This window comes from Loxodonta africana, chromosome 3 (assembly GCF_030014295.1).
Source record: "Loxodonta africana isolate mLoxAfr1 chromosome 3, mLoxAfr1.hap2, whole genome shotgun sequence".
In the NCBI taxonomy this organism is placed as follows: Eukaryota; Metazoa; Chordata; class Mammalia; order Proboscidea; family Elephantidae; genus Loxodonta; species Loxodonta africana.
This window is the reverse complement of record NC_087344.1, coordinates 154,226,051-154,242,515: the sequence shown is the minus strand read 5'-3', so window position 1 is coordinate 154,242,515 and position 16,465 is coordinate 154,226,051. Positions and strand designations below refer to the sequence as shown.

The 16,465-nt window shown below is 40.9% G+C and overlaps 1 protein-coding gene across 3 annotated transcripts in view; it reads left to right on the top strand.

Annotated features, from left to right (window-relative positions):
- Positions 1–8,172, top strand: part of CHD1L (chromodomain helicase DNA binding protein 1 like) — a 61,178-nt gene extending 53,006 nt beyond the window's left edge. For 2 of the 3 annotated variants that reach the window (XM_064282351.1, XM_003421967.4), the window contains exon 23: positions 89–8,172. In XM_064282351.1, coding sequence (XP_064138421.1) covers positions 89–158 — 70 coding nt within the window. In that variant the 3' untranslated portion in view covers positions 159–8,172. The remainder of the gene's footprint in view (positions 1–88) is intronic. The other variant, XR_010321485.1, reaches the window with a different exon arrangement.
- The last annotated feature ends 8,293 nt before the right edge of the window (positions 8,173–16,465 follow it).

Here is a 16,465-nt window from a genome sequence, read left to right as displayed (position 1 = left end):
GCAATAATTAGTAAACTAGAGAACTAGTAGTTTTGATAAAGTTGATTTTAAAGGGATGAAATGTATCTTCCTTGACCACTTTTATCAGATACTACTTTCCAAGAAGCAAGGCTGCTGTCCATCATTCACAATATACATCTTCTTCTTCTTCAAGATAGATGGTGCATTATTGGCCCAGCATCAGATCCAGACTTCAGCAACCAAATAATGAGATGACTTGTCCAGAGTTATTGTACTAGAGTACTTCAAAAAGGAATTGGGATTTGATTAGGCCTCTGAGATACTCTGTTTTCTGAATTTGAATTTTATTGTCTTGGATGTGTTACTTTGATTTTATACCTGTAATACAGGGATGCATGACTTATTTGGGAAATCCTTCTGGCAGCTTGCCAGGACCCCAACTTGTATAATAGGCTTAATAAAATTTCCATCTCCAACAGTTCCGTTGCCTCAAACCTTGATCTAATTTTCTTCCCATCAACCGGACTGCTTTCTTTACAGAGGAAAAGGCTGTATGGACAAAGAGAAAACAAAAGGTAACAGGAGAACTGGGTGGCTCTGGGAGAGGGAAGTACTTTCCACCTATTCAAGCTTTGGGAAAGACAGGACTCAGAGGGGCAGAGGCTGAGAAGTGAGATTCTTGATCCAGGCTAATGGATCCCCTTTCTTGCCCCTTTTTTTCCTACTTCTCAGCATCAAGATCTGGAAGAAAACACATTGGCCCCAACGTCTGTCATGTAACTTCAGAAAAACCAGAGGCTCTCCTTTTCACTACCCACCAAACCCAATTCAGCTTCAAGAAATGAGGGAATTATGAAAATGTCACAAAACCAGCCCAGAAAGAGTAGTGGTATTATTGGTGAGGGCATGGAGCCAGGAACCACCAGAGAAAGAGTCAAGGGGGAAGACTGAATAGCTTGTAGCTTTTCATGAGTCTGTGCATGAAGTCTCAGTCTTGGCTGACTGTCCTCAAATGGCCTGGTTTCTGTTGCTTTGAGGCCTTCAACACCCAGAGTGCTGCAGAGGACTCTTCAGAAGCCTTAGCCCTTTGCCCTTGATTCAGGGAACCCTGGGTGTTGGGGGACTCAAAGCCAGGACCATGACCTTCTAAGGAAGGTGGTGCCTTTAGCACTTGGGTTGTACTGTTCTATTTGACTCACCCCACACCTTTACTCTTCAACAATTTAGCATCTCTGCTGAAGACCTATTAGGCCCTAAATTCATGGTTCCTTAACTTTTTTTCCCGTAAAGATTTTGCATCTATTTTCACTGCTTCCTATCTACTACTCTTACCCTTAACACTATCTACTTAGGTTATTAGTTTTAATTTCCTGACTAGTATCTTTGTCTTAAGGCTCTCCTACAAGTAGAGGCAGAATGAGAACTCTGAAAAGGGAGAATGTAGTGAAACCTAATCTAAGGCACAGGTAAGTTGCCGTCCCTTCAGAAGCAGCCAAAGTACAAATGGGTGGGATATTAGCAAAGTGCAGTGAAAAGTTGATTGCTCACTGTGCAAAAGCTGTGTGCCCTCCTTTAAAGATGCACTCACTTCTGAAAGCAGAGTGCATAGGGCTAGCTGTGGATGTTTCTGAACACCTAAGAAAAGCAGCAGTCAGGGGACCTGTATTGGTAATCTAGTGCTGCTATAACAGAAATACCACAAAGTATTCTGTCATAGTCCAGTAGGCTAGAAGTCCCAATTCAGGACGTCGGCTCCAAGGGAAGGCTTTCTCTCCCTGTTGGCTCTGGAGGGAGGTTCTTATGATACATCAGTCTTCCCTTGGTCTGGGAGCCTCTCGGCGCAGGAACCTCAGGTCCAAAGGATGCACTCTGCTCCTGACGCTGCTTTCTTGGTGGTACAAGGTCCCCATGTCTCTCTGCTTGCATCTCTTTTATATCTGAAAAGAGATTGGCTTAAGACACTATCTAATCTTGTAGATCTCATCAATGTACCTGCCACTAATCCATCTTATTACATCAAAGTGATAGGATTTACAACACATAGGGAAATCACATCAGATGACAGAATGGTAGACAATCATACAATACTGGGAATCATGACCCTGCCAAGTTGACATATATTTTTGGGGGACACAATTCCACCTGTGACAGGACCTCACTCCCAAAAGGGGCATAACTGACCTTTTCAGTGGTATGGTTGTTGTTTGGGGAGAGAGGGGCTTCGTTTTCACCCTTCACTCTGTCTACCATGCTCCAGGCACCTGTGCTTTTCCTCTGGAGGGGGACCCTGGGGCATGAAACTGTCTTCCTGGAAGCTGGGCAGGACAACACAAAAGGACATCAGGAAACCTGTGTAGCACATTTACCCTTAAATAGGGGGTCTCCTCTCAGAGGCAGCCTCCTACTTTGCCTATCCACCTCTTTTAGCTCTTCAGAGTAAAAAATCCTGCCCTACTACATCTCCATAAATCTTTCTTATCTTTTATAATCCCTTTACTCTTGCCATCAAAGGGATGTCATTCTCTGGGAAGGAAGAATGAGAGACGTTACCTACCTACACTCTTTACCCCAAGGGTTTTGTTCCATTTTGTCCACATCAAAGGCATATCTTTGATGCCAGCGTGCCCTCTACTCAGAGGAGGGTAAGAAAGTAGGGTCAAGAGGACAATAAAAGATTTTATTCACTGAAAGAGCTTTTGTGGGACAGTTCATGCTGTAATCATCAGTATAACAAGATTCTTGCTTATTGAGACAGTGAGGATCTTAAGTCTATTGAGGTTTTTCTATATGTAAAACCTCATATTTTCTTGATTTTTAATAAACTTTATTTGCCTTGTAGCAAGCCTAAAACTTCTCTTTTATTTGCTCTATCAATCTAACCTACATGCTTTCAAGTTAGTTAAACCTCTTCAAGTGTAGCTTGAGTCAGCTATTTTAAAAACCAAAACAATCTCCAGGCCAAAATTTTTCTGTGTTTTACTGTCTACTAAAAGTTAAATATAAATTCCAACCAAACACTTCTAGGGACACAGTAGCAGGGGTGGGGTTCTGGGGACCATAGTTTCAGGGGACATCTAGGTCAATTGGCATAACAAAGTGTATTAAGAAAACGTTCTGTGTCCCACTTTGGTGGGTGGTGTCTGGGGTCTTAACAGCTAGCAAGTGGCCATCTAAGATGCGTCAGTTGGTCTGAATCCACCTGGAGCAAGGGAGAATGAAGAACACCAAAGACATGGAAAATATGAACCCAAGAGACAGAAAGGGCCGCATAAACCAGAGACTCCATCAGCCTGAGACTGGAAGAACTAAATGGTGCCTGGCTACCACCAATAACTTCCCTGACAGGGAACACAACAGAGAATTCTTAATGGAGCAGGAGAAAAGTAGGATGCAGACCTCAAATTCTAGTAAAAAGACCAGACTTAAATGGTCTGACCGAGACTGGAGGGACCCCAGAGGTCATGGTTCCTGGTCTCTGTTAGGCCAAAACCAAAACCATTCCTGAGGCCAACTCTTCATACAAAGATTAGATTGGACTATGAGACATAAAATGATACTTGTAAGGAGTGTGCTTCTTAGCTCAAATAGACACATGAGACTGTGGGCAGCTCCTGCCTAAAAGCAAGATGAGAAGGCAGAGGGGGACAGGAGCTGGTTGAATGGACACGGAAAATACAGGGTGGAGAGGAGGAGAGTGCTGTCACATTACAGGTTGAGCAACTAGGTTCATAAAACAATGTGTGTATAAGTTTTTGTATGAGAAACTGACTTGAATCGTAAACTTTCACTTAAAACAAAAAAAAAGTGACGTATAAATTCACTCTAGCATTACTCCTTCCACCATAATATTGCCCTAATTTACATCCTTGTTTCCCAAAAGACATTCTTCAGTTTCTCACTTGGGCCTTTCTTTGCTCACGCTGGTCCCTCTGCCTGGGCTGCCTTACTCTTCTCAACCCTCTCCCCTACCTATACCTCCCCCTTGTCACCTATCAAATATGGTCTTCTTTAAGAGTCCAAGAAAGGCATTTCCTACATTCTCACAAAAATATAATTGGGTTCATTGCACTTATTTTGTTGTACTTTATATTATACTCATTAGTGTATTAACCCTTGTCTTAATACTAAGGCCTTCGAGAAAGAGATTATTTCTCATTTACTTTTCATATCACAAATTAATTAGTAGGCACTCATATCGAATTGAAATGGTATGGGAATAACTGACTAGCAATTTATGAAAAGCATTAGACTTCCACTACACGTGGTAATAAAACTCCAGATGGCTTAAATATTTAAATATAAACAAGAATGCAGAAAGAAATGTCATTTGCATGATATCTGTCATGGATTGAATTGTGTCCCCCCAAAATGTCTGTCAATTTGGACAGGTCATGATTCCCAGTATTGTATGATTGTCTACCATTTTATCATCTGATGTGATTTCCCTATGTGTTGTAAATCCTATCGCTATGATGTAATAAGATGAATTAGTGGCAGTTATGTTGATGAGATCTACAAGATTATGTCTTAAGCCAAACTCCTTTGAGATATAAAAGAGAGAAGTGAGCAGAGAGACATGGGGACCTCATACCACCAAGAAAGCAGTGCTGGGCGCAGAGCATGTCCTTTGGACCTGAGGTTTCTGCACCGAGATGCTCCCAGACCAAGGGAAGACTGATGCACCACAAGGACCCTCCCCTAGAACCGACAGAGAGAAAGCCTTTCCCTGGAGCCAGCACCCTGAATTAGGACTTCCAGCCTACTAGACTGTGAGAGAATAAACTTCTACCTTATAACTAGTAGCATTTCTTCTCAAATGCAAGAATTTGAGAAGAAATGCTACTAGTTATAAGGTAGTGTTGAACTGAGATTTCATTTCAGGAAACGAAGATTGTTTAAAAATCTAGGACTTTCGACAGCCAGAAAATGAGTAGCCATTTCTCTATACCCCTGAAGTTCTACTCTGAGGCAGTCCCATATCTCTGCCTATCCTTCTCTTCCCTTCTGCTAACAAAAAGTCCAGTTCCTCCATCTCTGCTTTGAACTCTATACCCTCCAGCCTCCTCAGCAATGTTATTCTATCAGTTACTCCTTCACATCTGTATGTATCTTTTTTCTTTAAATTGTAACCTTCCCATTGACTTATAAACAAGATCAATTCTCTTCCATTAAAAAAAAAAAAAAAACAAAACCTAATTCCCTGCCTTGTGACAGCTAAACCTCAAAATAGTTGTTAGTAATCACTATTTTCATTTCTTCACCTCCCACTTATTCCTTAATCCACTCCATTCTGACTTTCTGCACTTTCTCTACCGAGAGAGTTCATATTCTGAATACCAATGTCCTCCAAGTCACCAAATCCATAGGACATTTCTTAGCTCTCATCTTGATCTCTCAGCAGCGTTCAACACTATCAACCACTTCCCACTTCTTGAAACAATCTTGCCTTGGTGTCTGTGACAAGATACTTTTCTATGACAATCTAGTCTCCAGGAATTATATTCTATGGTCTTTGTATAGTCTTTCTCCCCCACCCCCAACCCTGGTGGTGCAGTGGGTAAGCATTTGGCTGCTAACCAAAAGGTCAGCAGTTCAAATTCACCAGCTGCTCCTTGGAAACCCTGTGGGGCAGTTCAACTCTGACCTATAGGGTCACTATGAGCCAGAATTGACTTGAAAGCAAGGGGTTTGCTTTTTTGTTTTTTAAAATTGAATCTGATTAAATTCCTTCTCATTCTCCCAAACAAAATAAATACATCCATTCATTTATGCAAGCCCACGGTGTAAGAGTAAGCTTTAATATTTCTCTCACTCTCCATAAATTAAGTTTATCTTCAAGCTCTAGCAATTTTACCTTCTAAATATCTCTTGAACTCATCTACTTTTCTCCATCTTCGCCATCATCTTGGTGTAGTCCACCATTATATTTCACCTGAACAACCATGAGAGCCTCCTCTTTCCCTGTGTTGACCCTAGTTTCCCTCAAAACCTGTCCTTTAGATTGCAACCAGAGTAGGCTTTTAAAAATAAAGTCTGTTTATGAAAACTTCAGTGACTCCTCATTGCTCTTAAGATCAAGACCAAAATTCTTAATGTGACTTTTATTTTCTGCATCTGTCAACTGCCAAGTTCCAAACACTGTGGTCTGAAAATAGAAAGCACACTCTAGTTCCTGGCAGGATGTCAAATTGGCATGGGCTCTTTCCTCCAAAATCAACCCTGGAAAAAGTAAAAATGGAAGCATGGAAACCAGGAAATAATCACACAAACATGAAAAACCCCTGGGGAAATTAAAAGTGTTTTAAACTGGTAGGCGGGGGAAGTTGGTGGCTGGAGTGGCTGTGGGGAATTGGTTGAGAAGAGCCTTTCTAATCATGCTTCTTCCCTACTTTCCCTTAGATCCATTACTGCCTGCCACCTCCCTGCAGAGATTGGAGGCAATAGCCCAGATAGCTCAAGGGGGTAAAATCAGGGCTATAACAGGAAAAAGAATCTACAGTAAGTACAATAGATACACTAAAAATATACTAATGGTAAATATTGATATGAAGCTTGAATTATTTAAAAAAAAAAAATAATAAGTTCAACACTCCAAAATACTTCCTAGAACTAAAAACATGTTATATTGAACTAAAAAATATTACAATAAATGAATTTTAGTCCATGGGAGAAGGACCTGGTGATCTGCTCCTGGAAAGATTACAGCACAGAAAATCATGTGGGGAAGTTCTGCTGTATCACTATGAGTGGAAAGTTGACAGAACCTAAGAAAAGCAAGAACAAGATAGGATGGGACTATAGGATAAGATGACCTGTAAGATCAAGTGGAAGAAATATCGCAAAGCTCAGATGAAAACTACTAAAAGATGGCATCATGAAAGGAAAAAAAAAAAAAAAAAAATGAATTGGAGATAGCTCCAGGAAGCCTAATATGCAGATAATGAGTTCCAGAAAGAGAAATAGGAATGGAAGGCAAAGCATCACTAAGTGATGATAGGGCAGAATATCCTGGGCTGAATAATGTGTTGATTGTGTAAGTTTAAATTGCTCCCTGAGACGTGGCTGATTTAAAGGATACTACTAGGCATATTATAGTCAAATTCTTGAATGCCAGGGATAAAGACAAATCTTATTTAAAAATCAAAGAGGAAAATCAAGTTATTCTCACTGTAAAAAGAATGAGACTTGTATCAGACATTTCATCTGCACCACTGGAAGCTAGAGGGTAGTGTAATAGCATTGGCAGACAACGAGGACTGTGACCTAAAATCTGAAACCCAGCCAAGATACCATTTACTTAGCAGGGTGAAAGACATACACAGAATTCAAAGATCACATCACCACATAACATTTAATGAAAATACTTGAGGAAGAGCACTAAATTAAAGAGTAAATGAATAAAACAGAGACTTCATGATAGGGTATGACGAAGATAAAGGGGGGAAAAAAAGAGAAGCGGAGCCAACATGGCACTATGGACAGAAGCACCATGCCATTTCTCCACAGCAAAGACTTGAAAAACTAAGTAAAACAGAGACAAATGTCAATCCTAGAACCTTAAGCATCAAATGAAGAGATAAAGAACTCAGCAAAGCACCAAATGGAATTAAGAAACTGACAGAAAAGAGAGAGCAAGGAGAGATACGTGCAGAGGTCCCGTATTAGCTAATGCAGCACAGATTCACCATCTTGGACTCCTGTCAGAGATCAGCAGACAGGGAGTACAGGAAGCATCTTCATGGAGCTCCTAGCAGGAGACAGAGCACCCGGTAACCAGCAGTATATGCTTTCCTACCCTTCATCCTTCTCCTCCCTGCTCTACCTCTGCTGCTTCCTAGCTGGCTGTGTAGCTTGGCAAGCTGGGAAGTGCAGAGTCTGCTGCTTGGACTCACCCCGCCCACATCGGAGTTCAGCAGACAGGGAGTATGGGAAAGCAGCTTCATGGAGCTCCCAGCAGAAGACGGAGCACCCGCTGGACTTGCCCTACTGCATCATAGCTGAGTGACTGGCCAAAGAGATGAAAAGTATTGTGCCCACAGATGAGCAAACAACGAAGAATGCACAGCCCATCTACTCAGACATAACCAAATAAAACAAAAAAGCGGGATGAAACCAACAAATCTACAATCAATAAATGAAGAAAATCACTACTGAATGTCCTAAAGACAGCAGACAATATCAAAACACATTAAAAAAAAAAAAAAAAAAAAGGGACAAGATGGTTCCAGTAGGCAACTGAAATAAAACACCAGATGACTTTCCAGTAGAAGAAAAGGTACTAGAACTACCTGACAGGGAATTCAAATCTCTAATACTCAGAGCTATCCAAGAGTTGAAGCAAAAAATCAGACAAAAATGAGGAAAAATAGACAAATTTATGGAAAAGGCCTACAAATTCATGGAAAATACAGACAAAAAATGGAAGAATTCAGGAAAATAATACAGAAACAAAAAGCCAAAATAAATTCACAACTAGAAATCATACAGAAACAACAATTAGATATCCAAAGGTAAACAACAGGATTTCAGAAAGGGATGGTGTCATAGAAGGACTAAGGAGCAGGTTTGAAATGATGGAAGACAGGATCAGTGAAATTGAAAACAAACACTTGGCTACAACTCTGAGGAATAATCAGAAAAAAGAACAAAAATGGGGAAACCCTGAGAATTATGTGGAATACACTCAAAAGCAAAAATTCACAAGTGATTGGAGTTCCAGAAAAGGGTGAGAAAACAAAACACAGAGAGGATAATGGAAGTATTGCTGACAGAAAACTTCCCTAATATCATGAAAGATGAAAAGCTGACCATCCAAGAAGCTCAATGAACCCCATATAGGATATACCACAAAAGAAAAAGGCATATCATAATCATACTCGCTAAAACCAAAGACAAAGAAAGAATCCTGAGAGCAGCTTGAGAAAAACAAAAAGCTGCATACAGAGTAGAAATAAAAAGACTAAGCTCTCATTATTGGGCAGAAAAGTTGCAGACGAATAGACAATGGGATGACATATATAAAACAGATAAACAGAAATTAAGGCAATATGTACAAATCAAAGTTACGAGAATTATTAAAGGGAGTCGTTTGATCTGAGAACAAACAACATTAGACCACAGACTGAATCTAGGATGCAACATTGTACCAGCCAGATACCAACATAGGAAATGAACTCTCAAGGGCTATCCAAAACCAAAAGAATTACAACAGGGAACCAGACAGGTTAATCCATAAATGACAACGTGAGAACAATAAAAGGGAATAAATGGTATAGGTAGAGAACTTTCTAATGGAGAGGAAGGCAGGCAATACCAAGTAACAATAGTCTAGTACAAACCTAGGAAAATAAGGGGAAATTTCAAGGTAACCATAAAGAAAGTTAGCAAACCTACTCATCAAAATGAAGAAGAAAAACATAATGTCCCAGTAAAAACAAAATCTACAAAAACAAAAGAAAAAAAATCCACAAACGAAAGGAATTCAGCACAGGAGAGTAAGAGGAACAAAGAAAATGTCAGCACCACAAAAAAAAAAAAAAAAAAAAAAAAGCACTACAAAATGACAGCAATAAACTCACACCTATCAATGATTACACTGCATGTAAATGGACTCGATGAGCCTCTAAAGAGACAGAGAGTGACAGAAGGGATTAGAAAAAAAAAACAGGAACTATGAATATGCTGTCTACAAGAAACACACCTTAGAAACAAAGATGTAAATTTATTAAAAACCAGAGGATGAAAAAAAACTATATCAAGCAAACAGCTACCAAAAAAGAGCAGGAGTGACAATACTAGTCTCAGATAAAACAGACTTTAAAACAAAATCCACCGTAAAAGACAAAGAAGGGCACCATATAATGACTAAAGGGACGACCCATCGTGAAGACATAACTATACTAAATACCTACGCACCCAATGACAGGGTTCCAAAATACATAAAGCAAACTCTAACAGCACTGAAAAGAGAAACTGACACTTCTGCAACAATAGTAGGAGACTTCAACACATCACTCTCATAAAGGACAGAACACCTAGAAAGAAATTCAACAAAGATACAGAAGAGCTAAAGGGCACAACCAGCCAACTTGACCTCATAGACATATAGAGCCCTCCACCCAACAGCTGCAAAGTGCACATTCTTTTCCAGTGGACACAGAACCTTCTCCAGAATAGACCACATCTTAGGCCACAGAGCAACCCTCAACAAAATCCAAAACACTGAGATAGTACAAAGTATTTTCTCTGACCACAATGCCATCAAGGTAGAAATTAAAAACAGGAAGACCAAGGGGAAAAAAATCAATTACATGGAAACTGAGTAAGACCCTGCTTAAAAAACACTGGGTAATAGAAGAAATCAAAGATGGAATAAAAAAATTCCTAGAATCAAATGAGAATGAAAACACATCATACCAAAACCTTTGGGACACAGCAAAGGCAGTGCTCAGAGGTTAATTTATAGCAATAGAGGCACACATCAAAAAAGAAGAAAGGGACAAAATGAAAACATTAGCTACACAACTTGAACAAACAGAGATCAACAAAAGAAGCCCACAGCCACCAGAAGAAAGGAGATAAAAAAAGATTAGAGCAGAAATAAAGGAAATAGAGAATAGAAAAACAATAGAAAGTGTCAGCAAAACCAAAAGTTGGTTCTTTGAAAGGAACAGCAAAATTGACAAACCACTGGCCAAAGTGACAAAAGAAAAACAGGAGATGATGCAGATAACACAAATAAGAAATGAAATGGGGACATTAAAACAGACCCAACTGAAATAAAAAGGATCACAACAGAGATTATGAAAAACTATACTCCAACCTGGAAAATCTGATGGCATACTGGTTAAGAGCTATGGCTGCTAACCAAAAAGTCAGCAGTTCAAATCCACCAGGCACTCCTCGGAAACTCTATGGGGTAGTTCTACTCTGCCCTAGAGGGCTGTTATGAGTTGGAATTGACTCAATGGCAAAAGTTTTTTTTTTAATTAAAAAAAATTTTTTTAATACTCCAACAAATTTTAAAACCTACAGGAAATGGACATATTTCTGGAAATACACAACCTACCCAAACTAACACAAAATGATGTTGAAAATCTGAGCAGACCCATAACAAGAGAAGAGATTGAAAAGGTAATAAAAACATCTCACAACAACAAAAAAAAGTCCTAGCCCAGATGGCTTTACTGGAGAATTCTACCAAACATTCAGAGAAGAGCTTATACCAGTACCACCCAAACTATCTCTGAACACAGAAAAGGAAGTGACACTTCCAAATTTATTCTATGAAGCCAGCATAACCAGATACCAAAATCAGGCAAAGACACCACAAAAAAAGAAAATTACAAACCAATATCTCTCATGAATATAGATGCAAAAATTCTCAGCAAAATACCAACCAATAGAATTCATCATCATCTCAAAAAAAAAAATACACTATGACCAAGTAGGATTCATACCAAGTATGCAAGGATGGTTCAACATTAGAAAATCAATCGACATAATCTACCACATAAATAAAAGGAAAGAAAAGAATCACATGATCATCTCAATCAATGCAGGAAGGCATTCAACAAAGTCCAATGCCAATTAAGTGATAAAAAAAAACTCAATAAAATATTACAGAAGGGAAATTTCTCAACGTAATAAAGGGCATTTTATGCAAAACCAATGGTGAACATCATACTTAATGGAAAGAGGCTGAAAACATTCCCCTTGAGAACAGGAACAAGACAAGGATACCACTCCTATTTAACATTGTGCTGGAAGTCCTAGCTAGAGCAATAGGCAAGAAACAGAAAGATAGGGCATCCAAATTGGTAATGAAGAATTTAAACTGTCCCTATTTGTGAATGATGTGATACTCTACATAGAAAACACAAAAGACTCCACAAGGCAACTACTGGAACTAATAGAAAGATTCAACAGGTTAGCAGGATACAAGATAAACACACAAAAATCAGTTGGATTCCCATACACCAATAAGAGAATGATGAAAAGGAAATCAGGAAAACAATACCATTTATATAGCCCCTAAAAAAAAAAAAAAAAAAACTTAGGAATAAATCTAAAAAGGGATGTAAAAGACCTATACAAAGAAAACTACAAAACACTACTGCAAGAAACCAAAAGAGATTTCCATAAATGGAAAAGCACACCATGTTCATGGATAGGTAGACTCAACATTGTGAAAATGACAATTCTGGCCAGAATGATTTACAAATACAATGCAATCCTGATCCAAATACCAACAACATTCTTTAAAGAGATGGAAAAACTTATTAACTTTATATGGAAAGGGAAGCCCTAGGTAAATAAAGCACTACTGAAGAAGAATAAAGTAGGTGGACTCAAACTACCTGACTTCAGGACCTACTATACAGATACGGTAGTTAAAACAACCTGGTACTGGTACAATGACAGATACATCGACTGATGGAACAGAATTGAGAAGCCAGATGCAAATCCATCCACCTATGGTCATTTAATCTTTGACAAGAGCCCAAAGTCCATCAAATGGGGAAAAGACAGTCTTTGTAACAAATTGTGCTGGCAAAACTGGATGTCTATGTGCAAAAAAAAAATGAAACAGGATCCATACTTCACACCATATACAAAAACTAATTCAAAATGAATCAAGGATCTAAATATAAATCCAAAACTATAAAGTTCATTGAAGAAAAAATAGAATCAATGCTACAGGCTCTAATACACGGCATTAACAGGATATAAACCGTAAGCAAGAAAACACAAACTCTAGAAGGTAAGCTAGATAACTGGGATCTTCTAAAAATTCAACACTTACGCTCATTGAAAGAGTTCACTAAAAGACTAAAAAGAGAACATACAGACTGGTAAAAATTTTTGGCTATTACGAATCAGACAAAGGTCCAGTCTCGAAAATCTACAAGAAAATCCAACACCTCTACAAGAAAAAAGACAAATAATCCAGTTAAAAAAATGAGCGAAGGAAATAAACAGACACTTCACCAAAGAAGACATTCAAGCTGCCGATAGACAGGTGAGGAAATGCGATCACTAGCCATTAGAGAAATGCAAATCAAAACCACACTGACATACCATCTCACCTCAGTATTACTGGCACAAATAAAAAAAATAGGAAATACAAATGTTGGAGAGACTGCAGGGAGGTCGGAACTCTTATGCACTACTGGGGGGAATGCAAAATGATACAACCATTTTGGAAAATGGGACTGCGCTTCCTTAGAAAGCTAGAAATAGAAATACCATATGACCCAGCAATCCCACTCCTAGGAGTGTAGCCCAGAGAAATAGGAGTCATCACACCAATAGACATATGCACACCCATGTTCATTGCAGCATTGTACACAATAGTAAAAAGTTAGATCCTCATCAACAGATGAATAGATAAACAAACTACAGTACATACACACAGTGGAATATTATGCAATGATAAAGAACAAGGATGAATCTGTGAATCACTTCATAATGTGGATGAATCTTGAGGGCATTGTGCTGAGTGAAATAAGTCAGTCATGAAAGGACAAATATTGTATGAGACCACTACTGTACTGAAAAGGTTTACACACAAAAAGAAACAATCTTTGATGGTTATGAGGGAGGGGATGGTTGGGAAGGGAAAAACACTAAATAGACAATAGGCAAGTGATAACTTTGGTGAAGGGTAAAACAGTACGCTATACTGGGGAAGCCAGCACAACTTGTATAACAAAAGGTCATGGAAACTCCATAGACACATCCAAACTCTGAGGGACCGAATTGCTGGGCTGAAGGCTGTGGGGACCATGGTCTTGGGGAACATCTAGCTCACTTGGCATAACAGAGTTTATAAAGAAAGTGTTCTACATCCTACTTTGGTGATTAGGGTTTGGGGTCTTAAAAGCCTGTGAACAACCATCTAAAATATTCCACTGGTCTCACCCCTTCAGAAGAAAGGGGGAATGAAGAAAAGTAGAGATACAAGGGACAGATTAGTCCAAAGGACTAATGGTCCACATCTATCATGGCCTCCACCAGACTGAGTCCAGTACAACTAGATGATGCTCAGCTACCACCACTGACTGCTCTGACAGGGATCACAATAGAGGGTCCTGGACAGAGCTGGAGAAAAATGAAGAACAAAATTTTAACTCAAAAAGAAAGGCCAGACTTGCTGGCCTGACAGAAACTGGGAAAGCCCTAAGAATATGGTCCCTGGACACCCTTTCAGCTCAGTAATGAAGCCACCTCTGAGGTTCACCCTTCAGCCAAAGATTGGACAAGCCCATAAAACAAAATGAGAGGTCGGGGCCAAGATGGCGGACTAGGTGGACGCTACCGCGGATCCCTCTTGCAACAAAGACTCGGAAAAACAAGGGAATCGATCACATACATAACAATCTACGAACTCTGAAAAACAAGCACAGACTTAGAGACGGAAAACGAACAAATACGGGCAGACAGCGACTGTTTTCAGAACCAGGAGCCAGTGTACCAGGCAGGTGACCTTCGGAGCCCGATCTGGGGCAGAGCCCAGGGGGGCAGACGGCACAGAAGGGGGGCCCAGCCCTTCCCCCCCGAACCCATCCCGGGAGGAAGTCTAGCTGGTTGGCGCGGGCGGCGTAGCGGCGCAGACGGAGGGAGAAGCACCCAGGAGGCAGTGACTGATCTGGGAGTGGGGAGAACAGCGTCCCAGCTGGGGAGCCGTCCCGCTGGGAGTTTGGCGGGAAGCGGGCGGGGCGCGAGGGGGGGGTCAGCTATATTTCCCTAAAGCGACCCCGGGGCGGGGCCCACACGTTCGTGCGGGGGGGACGCACACCCAGTCCGCGCGTGTGGCGTGGCGCACCGGAGAGAGAAGTCCCCGGGAGGAAGTGACTGGTCTCGGAGGGGGGAAAGCAGCGTTCCAGCCGGGGTGCCGTCCTGCTGGGATTTGGGCGCGGGCGTGGGCAGGGCGTGAGTGCAGGGTCCATTTTTATTACCCTGAATTGACCCAGGGGGCGGGTCCACCTGGTCGTGCGGGTGACGCCCACCCAGTTCACGCAAGAGGTGTGGCGCACCGGAAGGAGAAATCCCCGGGAGGAAGTGACGGGTCCCGGAGCGGGGAAAGCAGCGTCCCAGCCGGGAAGTCGTCCCGCTGGGATTTGGGCGCGTGTGCGGGCGGGGCATGACCGCGGGGCCCAATTATATTCGCCTGAATAGACCCTGGGGGCGGGCCCACCCGTTCGTGCAGGAAACGCCCACCCAGTTCTCGGGAGCAGTGCCGAGCACCGGAGGGAGAAGTCCCCGGGAGGAAGTGACTGGTCTCGGAGTGGGGAAAGCAGCATCCCAGCCAGGGACCCGCCCCGCCCGGACTTTGGCGGACAGGGGCGGAGCGTGAACGCGGTGTTCAGCTCTATATTCTGTGGTGCTACACTCCTAGCTCTCTGATCCCTCCCCCACCCTCCCCAGGCGGCTCCATTAACATCCGAATACCCGGAGCCAGAGGGAGAATTCAGATAGGGATCTGACTGCATTTTTTTTAGCTGATTACCTGGAAAAACTAGTTTCCCAGTGATGGCTCGGAGACAGCAGTCCATATCAAACCACATAAAGAAACAGACCATGACAGCTTCTCCAACCCCCCAAACAAAAGAATCAAAATCTTTCCCAAATGAAGATACTATCCTGGAATTATCAGATACAGAATATAAAAAACTAATTTACAGAATGCTTAAAGATATCACAAAAGAAATTAGGATAAATGCAGAAAAAGCCAAGGAACACACTGATAAAACTGTTGAAGAACTCAAAAAGATTATTCAAGAACATAGTGGAAAAATTAATAAGTTGCAAGAATCCATAGAGAGACAGCATGTAGAAATCCAAAAGATTAACAATAAAATTATAGAATTTGACAACGCAATAGAAAGTCAGAGGAGCAGACTCGAGCAATTAGAATGTAGACTGGGACTTCTGGAGGACCAGGGAAACAACACCAACATAGCTGAAAAAAAATCAGATAAAAGAATTTAAAAAAATGAAGAAACCCTAAGAATCATGTGGGACTCTATCAAGAAGGATAACTTGCGAATGATTGGAGTCCCAGAACAGGGAGGGGGGACAGAAAACACAGAGAAAATAGTTGAAGAAATCCTGACACAAAACTTCCCTGACATCATGAAAGACGAGAGAGTATCTATCCAAGACGCTCATCGAACCCCATTTAAGATTAATCCAAAAAGAAAAACACCAAGACATATTATCATCAAACTTGCCAAAACCAAAGACAAACAGAAAATTTTAAAAGCAGCCAGGGAGAAAAGAAAGGTTTCCTTCAAGGGAGAATCAATAAAAATAAGTTCAGACTACTCAGCAGAAACCATGCAGGAGGGAAGGGAATGGGACGACATATACAGAGCACTGAACGAGAAAAACTGCCAACCAAGGATCATATATCCAGCAAAACTCTCTCTGAAATATGAAGGAGAAATTAAGATATTTACAGATAAACACAAGTTTAGAGAATTTGCAAAAACTAAACCAA